The sequence below is a fragment of the Neopelma chrysocephalum genome, unplaced genomic scaffold, assembly GCF_003984885.1.
Source record: "Neopelma chrysocephalum unplaced genomic scaffold, ASM398488v2 Primary Assembly neopelma1_96537, whole genome shotgun sequence".
Taxonomy (NCBI): Eukaryota; Metazoa; Chordata; class Aves; order Passeriformes; family Pipridae; genus Neopelma; species Neopelma chrysocephalum.
This window is the reverse complement of record NW_020925183.1, coordinates 1-8,246: the sequence shown is the minus strand read 5'-3', so window position 1 is coordinate 8,246 and position 8,246 is coordinate 1. Positions and strand designations below refer to the sequence as shown.

Genomic DNA, 8,246 nt, shown 5'->3' with positions numbered 1-8,246 from the left:
CCATTAAGGGTTACCATACAGTAAAAGAGAAACTACAGTACACTGGGAACGTACACACACTGACAGGCACACTTCGAGATGCACACATCAATACACACAGCAAAACAAAACCTGCACACAGCTAAACCTATTTAAGTCTCCGAGATTGACATATTTACTTCATATCTGCTTATTTTTAAAAAATATTGCACATAGCATGTTTGAAAATTAACAGTAACATTTCATACTACCACAGTTTGTGATATGCAAATTTAAAATATTTCAAACAAACATGTACCTTTACAGAAAAAATTCTATTACATAAGCAATATTTGCATTGAATTATACAAGTAAATCATACAATATTTAAGCAGCAGAGACTTAAGCTGAAATTTAGACCTAGATAAAGTTTACTTGTGGCAAAGAGATGAAAGTACAGTAAGTACGGAGCAAACCCAATATTGTCCCCACTCTATTAAGTGGAGGCAAATTACTCCAGATTATACTGCTTTACGATGTTCTTTTGTATACTACATATGTGTGTACTTCTTCAAATATTTATAGATATATTTTACAAAATAATACAATAGGTTACAGTAACACTGAATTGTCCTGATGCAGTATGTCCTTTCTCACAACTTAGAGCAGTACTTCTCTTCAAGCAGTTCTGGAAATACAGCTTTCCATCTTTGGCATCTTCTGTGCTTCAGTTATTACCCTTTACAAATACAAAGGAAAAAAATCAAAACATTAATCAAAGTTCAAGAAAATGAAACAAATTAAGCTAACCCAACACTCATTTCATGATTCTTGTGGTTACAGTTAGCAGTCAGGCATGATGTTTCTCTTTTTCCAGTCACTGGGGACTTTGTCTGACTGCCATGGCTTTTCAAATATGTGTGACTTGACAACTACATCGGTTAATTCCCTCAGGACCCTGGGATGCATCTCGCCGGGTCCCATGGTTCAGGCTCCTCAGGCGGTCTCGAACCTGATCTTCTCCTACGATGGGTAGGACTTCCTTCCCTCAATCGCTGCCTTGAGATTCAGAGACTTGAGAGATGTGGGAAGAGAGATTGCCATTGAAAACAGAAGCAAAAAAGTCGTTGAGGACCTCAGCCTCCTCCACGTAGGTTGTCACCAGATCCCCTATTTATCAGGGGGGATACAATTTATTTTGCCTTCCTTTTCTGACTAACATACCTGTAGAAGCCCTTCTTATTATTCTTCACATCCCTTGCCAAATTTAGCTCCAACTGTGCCTTAGCATTCCTGATCCCATCCCTACACATCTGGACAGCGTCCCTATTATCTTCCCAGGATGTGTGCCCCTGCTCCCACTGCCCTCTTGTGTTTCAGTTTGATCAGGAGGTCCTTACTCAGACATGCTACTCTCCTGCCTTCCTTGTCTGATCTCTTGCACATGGGAATTGATAGTTCTTGTGCCCTAAGAAAAATGTCTTTAAATAGCTGCCAGCTCTATTCAGCTCTTTTATCCCTGAGAGCAGTTTCCCAGGGGGTCCCATTCACCAGTCCCTTGAACAGCTGAAAAAAAAATCCAAACATCAATCAAAGTTCAAGAAAAAGAAAGAAATCAAGCTAATCCAACACTCAGTTAGCAGTCAGGCAATGTGGACTTTTTTTCCATCAGTCATGGACTTCTTGGTAAAGAAATCCTGATGCCAATCAAAAAAGTTGGATGCCTTGATTTCTGAATGCCACAAATTCAGTCAAAACCAATGGACACTTCAAAGAGAAAAAAGCTGTATCTGATACTGGACACAGTTAAGATTCTCATATTAGCCTGCTGTTCAGCTTGGAAAATCTGAGCCCAAACATTTATTTATTCTGAGGATACTATTACTTACTACATTCCTAGACTTTGAGTATAAATGCATTCAGGTTTATTTGCTCTTTGAGATGTTTGGAGAGAAGTTTTATAAATCAGAAGGTGGTTTTATCAGGAATCATCAAAAGTTTCCATCAAAATTCCACACGTATATGCATGTGTATGTGCATATGTGTGTGTAAAATATTTCTGCAACCAAAATAAACTGGCTTGCTTTGGTCAAACTAGTGTCTGCCACTGAAAAGCTGTGAAAAGCAGAGCAAGAAAATAGGGACCAAGAGCTAAGTAAGGATTTAGCACTTCTGGTTTTTTCCCCCAAATGAGGGGGGGAAAAGCAGTTAAAATAATTAAATTGGTTTTCAACCACAAGCCCTAAAAAACTTTAGGGGTAAAAAGTCAATTAATTTCTCCCCTTCAAAGCATTCTCCATAAAATAAATTGATTTTTTTTCCCAAGAAAATAAACAAACAGCTTTAGTCTTCCCCAAACAGCTAAAATCATTGAATGATTGAATGTTTTGGGTAGGAAGGGACCATAAAGGTCATCTAGTTCCAACGCCCCTGCCATGGGCAGGGACACCTTCCATTAGACCAGGTTTCTCAGGACCCCATCCAACGTGGCCTTGAACACTTCCAGGGATGGGGCACCCACACCTTCTCTGGGCAGCCTGTTCCAGTGCTTTGCCACCCTCAATGTAAAGAAGTTCTTCCTCATGTTGAGGTGGAACCTCCCGTGTTTTAGTTTATGGCCATTGCTCCTCGTCCTGTGGTTGGGCACCACTGAAAAGAGTCTGGCACCATCCTCTTGGCGCCTGCCTTTGAGATATTTATATGCATTAATGAGATCCCCTCTCAGTCTTCTCTTCTCTAGACTAACCAGGCCCACCTCCCACAGTCTCTCCTCATAAGAGAGATGCTCCAGATTCCTCATCATCTTTGTGGCCCTCCACTGGACCCTCTCCAGTAGCTCCTTGTCTTTCTTGTACTGAGGAACCCAGAACTGGACACAGTACTCCAGATGTGGCCTCACTAGGGCCGAGTAGAGGGGGCAGGATCACCTTCCTCGACCTGCTGGCCACACTCTTCCCAATCCACCCCAGGATACCATTGGCCCTCCTGGCTGCAAGGGCACACTGACAGCTCATGGCCAACTTGCCATCCACCAAGACTCCCAGGGCCTTCTCAGCAGAACTACTCTCTAGGAGGTCAGCCCCCAACCTGTCCTGGTACTTGGGGTTATTTCTCCCCAGGTGCAGGACCCTACACTTGCCCTTGTTGAACCTCATTAGGTTTCTCTCCACACAACTCTCCAACCTATCAAGGTCCTGCTGAACGGCAGCACAACCTTCAGGTGTATCAGCCACTCCCCCCCAGTTTCATATCATCAGCAAACTTGCTGAGGGTGCATTCGATCCCTCCATCCAGGTTGTTGATAAACAAGTTGAATAAGGCTGGACCCAGTATTGATCCCTGGGGAACACCACTGACTACAGGCCTCCAACTGGATTCTACTCTGATGATCACAACCCTCTGAGCTCTGCCATTCAGCCAGTTCTTGATCCATCTCACTGTCCATTCATCTAACCCACATTTCCTGAGCTTACCTACGAGGATGTTATGGGAGACAGCATCAAAAGCCTTGCTGAATTAGACAACATCCACTGCTCTCCCCTCGTTGACCCATCCTGCCATGCCATCACCCAGATTAGGGTTATTCTCAATGCACTCCAAGATGCTCCTAGACTGCTTGCATCTTGCTGTGACACTTTTACAGTGGATATCAGGGTGGTTGAAGTCCCCCAGCAGGATCAGAGCCTGCAATCATGATGCTTCCTATAGTTGAAGCCAGAATGCTTCATCAAAATCCTCCCCTTGATAAGGTGGCCTGTAGTAAACACCAACCACAAGGTTTCCTTTGTTGGCTTGATCTCTAATTTTCACCCATAAGCTCTCAACCTGTGTACTGCTGGTTTTCAAAGACAGCTTTGTGCAATTAATCCATTTTTTTCACATAGAGGGCAATCTCTCCTCCCCACCCCTCCTTCCTGAACGTGAGCCAGCAGTGTGCCCAGGTGACCAAGAGGGCCAACGGCATCCTTGCTTGTATCAGAAATAGTGTGGCCAGTAGGGCTAGGGAAGTGATTCTCCCCCTGTACTCAGCACTGGTGAGGTCGCACCTCGAGTGCTGTGTTCAGTTTTGGGTCCCTCACTACAAGAAAGACATTGATGCACTGGAGCAAGTCCAGAGAAGGGCAACAAAGCTGGTGAAGAGTCTGGAGCACAAGTCTTTGAGGAGCGGCTGAGGGAGCTGGGGTTGTTTAGCCTGGAGAAGAGGAGGCTCAGGGGAGACCTTATCACCCTCTGCAACTGCATGAAAGGAGGCTGTAGTGAGGTGGGGGTTGACCTTTTCTCTCAGGTAACAAGTGACAGGACAAGAGGAAATGGCCTCAAGTTGCTCATGGGGAGGATTTAGATTGGATATTAGGAAAAAATTTCTTCACGGAAAGAGCTGTAAAGCATTGGAACACATTGCCCAGGGAAGTGGTAGAGTCACCATCCCTGGAAGTGTTCAAAAAACATGTGGCTATGGCACTTGAGGACATGGTTTAGTGGTGCATGTGGTGGTGGTCCCAGGTCGATGGTTGGACTTGATGATCCTAAAGGTCTTTTCCGACCTTAACGATTCTATGATTCTATGATTCCTTGCCTGGCTCTCGTGAGCAGTTTGTAGCCATCGACTGCAGCGCTCCAATCATGTGATTCATCCCACCAAGTTTCAGTGATAGCGATCAGATCATAGCTTTCCAGCTGCACAGTGGCTTCCAGCTCCTCCTGTTTGTTACCCCTGATGTGTGCATTGCTGTAGGGACATTTCAGTTGGACCGTCGGCTGTCTCATCTTTTTGGAGGGTTGAGGAGCATTCCTCACTACTCTGGTAGGTGTGCTCACGCACCTTGTTGCTTGTGAGTACAACAAATGTTACAGCTTTGGACACTGCCCTACCCCCACCCCCCAAGTTCCTTAGTTTAAAGCACGATTCACTAAGTCAACCAATCTGCCATCAAAGATTCCCCTGCCTCTTCCAGATAGGTGGATCCCATCTCTCCTCAATAGGCTGTATTCATCGAAGAACATCCTGTGATCATAGAAGCCAAAACGCTGGGGACAACACCGGCCACCAAGCCAGGTGTTGATCTGCATAATGTGTCGACTTCTGCCCACACCCTTATCCCCGACTGACAAGACAGAGGAGAAGATCGCTTGGGCCCCTGTCCCCTTCACTTGTGCCCCCAGAGCTCTCAAGTCCTTCTTGATCTTGCCCAGGCTATGCTTTACCATGTCTTTGGTGCCCATGTGGAAAAGAAGCAGGGGATAGTAGTCTGTGCTTTTAGCCAGTTGTGGCAGCCTCTCTGTGACATCCTGGATCTTGGCTCCTGGCAAACAGCAAACTTCCCTTGACTGTATATCAGGCCAGCTGATGCATGTGCCTCAGTGCCTCTCAGCAGATTCACCTGCTACTAGCATTCGCCGCTTTCTTTTGCCATTTGTAGTGTGTGCAACTGGTGCAGTTTCTCCCTGTGAGACTTGTTCATTGGCTTCGCCAACTGCCAAGACTTCGTATCTGTTGCTGGTTGGTACATACAAGGAAACAGGGGGGAGAAGTGATATCCTGATGGCACAAGTCACCAGAGACCATGGTGCCTCCTTCTCCAAGGTGCTGTTTGTTCGCTGTTGACGCTCTGCCTGGTAGTCCTTGGAGGTCAGTGCCAAGGGGTCCTAGTATTTCTTCTTGCAAAGTCTCGAATAATTATCTATTTCTTGTTCCCCCTTCCTAATAGAGTGTAACCTGCTGACTCCCTCCTTCAACTCCTCCACCTGCTGCCTGAGTGACTCCACCAGAGCACACCTTCCACAGGTGGAGCTTGCACCCTCCTCTACACAGAGGTGTGGGGTACAGACTTTACAGCCCTCCACCTGGACAGCAGCTTCCATGATAGGAAGCTCTGTCTGGGTGGCTGGCTCCACTCATCCCAGGCTAGCCTGGCTAGGTAGATGGTCCCCGGCTGCTGCAGAGCGCAGCCCTCACCAGGTCTCTGCCACCATGCTTCCAATGATCCCAAAGCACTGCCTAATAAGCCCTTCCAATTTCCTGGAAACCTCAAGCTGCGGGGTACGTTTGCACAGCCAACAGCTAGTTGGGATGATCATTGGGGCCACAGCCGAAGACTGTGGCTGAGCAGAGTAACTGGTAGAGTGCACTGCCCTTTTCAGGTGCCCTTCCATGCAAACTTCCACACTGCTCCTCTCAGATGACACTCCCTGTTTGCACACCCCGTTTGCATCGCTCCTGGTCGCTGGAGCTCCCTAGGGGCTGGTTATATGTGACTTCCCAAGGTTTGAACTGGTTGCGGGGACAGCTGGCCCCACCTGGCATCTACATGTTGTAGATGAGGTACACAGTTGGGCACATATAGTGCTGCTAGCTAGTATGCTATATGGTTGGTCACAGTATAGTGCTGCTCGGTCTGAAGTAGAAAAAGTTGCAAAAACATTCATCTTGAGCAAAATAGGAATGCAAAAAAGCAGCACACAACTTAGCAGTGTTACTTTATCCTGGTCCTGTTGAATACACTGGCAACTTTCCATCAGTTGAGTGCTTATTGTGTATAATATCTGATAGTGTGGATCCTCAGACCTGTGAGGAGAAATGCACTGTATCAGTGGACACTTCTGTGTGAAGTGACAGAAAGACCTGATCCACTAGTAAATGCTACCATGGATGTGACTGTGTGCGTGAGCAAAAGTTGCAAGTCCCCGGTCTGTTCCAAATGTAGTCAGGAAAACCTGAATCGGTATTGGCTAGTTTTACAGCAAAGTTCTCATGACAGTCATGGAAGCTATGTCCTCGTGAGAGTGACAAGAATAACCCTATAATTTTTACACCTGAGGTGCTTTTACTATAACATGAATTCTTTGCGTGCAGAAACAAGCAAACCAAGAAACAAATGAAAAGCCTGCCAGTGTAGGCGTGCATTGTTTCCAAAATTATTACTACGGCTCTGACTGTAATCAATGCTTACTCTGGTCATGTGACTTCAGCAGCAGCTATATGGTATGACTGCACGATCAGACCTTGTCTTGAAGTCTAGCCAGCTATAGAGATACTTTAATGGACTGTAAATTGAAGTAATTAACCGGTGAAAAACTGCATACTAAGAGAGAGGCTGTTTGAAAGACTACACGTCTCTCTAATGAAATGGATTTCATTGTTTTATAGGCATTTTTAACTGCCGTAGGAGACAAGAACCGTAGGGCTGTCCTTGCGTTGGAACATATGTTTGCACCAGTGTTGGACGGAGCTGTGTCCACTCTGTTTGGAGTGTTAATGCTTGCAGGATCGGAGTTTGATTTTATTGTCAGGTAAAGCATTTGCATGCTTTGACTTTTTTTTTTTAAATAAAAATAAGTACACTTTTATATTTAGACATTTCAGTGTATCTGTCATTTTATTACCGTGTATGGTGTGTCAAGCATGTGTCATCATGGTCCTGTTTTCCCAAGGAGTTCTATTAACTCCTTGTCACATGTTGGACACAGTAGTATTTTCATTGCTGGTATTAAGATCTGTTCCAGGAAAATCTGACTCCCAGCATGAAAGGAAACAAAAATGACCCTCTTCAGCAAAGTTTTCTAATTCTGGAATTAAGCCAGTTTGAAGCAGCTAGTATTGTCCAATATTAGCTAGATTTTACCTTTAACCTTCCAGATATAGGTCAGGTCTGCCAGATTTTTCATACGCACAATGATTTGCCTGGAAAGGACACATGGAGTCAGCCCTCTCTGGGCCTTCTCTTGCTATCTTTATATGAGGCTTACAACAATTTATAAATGGGTGAGGGAAAAAGCCCTGTTTGGGAGCTAGGGAACTATAAGTATGAACGCAGAACTTCAATATTAAAATTCTGTAAAGCAAAGTCCAAAGGTTCTTCTGTTTAGAACTACAGGCACAGTTTCTCGTGAATTTAATTAAGAACGTGAATTTGTCAAGTATGAGAGGAGAGCAAATTTTTTCTTTTGAGGGGAATTTGAGAAGTACAATGAAACAGAACCTAATCCATTCCAAATAACCAGTAGAGCTCTGCAAAATCACTAATCTTAGAAGTGACACGGGTTCTTTGTGGCAAACTGCAGCACAAAAAAACCCCAAAACTAAATCATAGACCTAAAACAGAACTGAGGTAGAATTGGGCCAAATAAAAATGATCTGAAAGATGACTTAACTGCTTAAGTAAACATAAACTGGATAGGGGATCAGACTTAGCTGACATCCATCTGACGACAACAACAACAAAATCATAGAATCATAGAATATGCTGAGTTGGAAGGAACCCATCAGGATCATCAAGTCCAACTCCTGG

General features: G+C 44.8%; 1 protein-coding gene across 1 annotated transcript in view; it reads left to right on the top strand.

Moving 5' to 3' along the window:
• LOC113981420 (protein patched homolog 1) overlaps positions 1-7,252 on the top strand; it is an 85,955-nt gene extending 78,703 nt beyond the window's left edge. Inside the window, exon 20 of the mRNA XM_027708796.1 lies at positions 7,106-7,252. Coding sequence (XP_027564597.1) covers positions 7,106-7,252 — 147 coding nt within the window. The remainder of the gene's footprint in view (positions 1-7,105) is intronic.
• Positions 7,253-8,246: the final 994 nt, after the last annotated feature.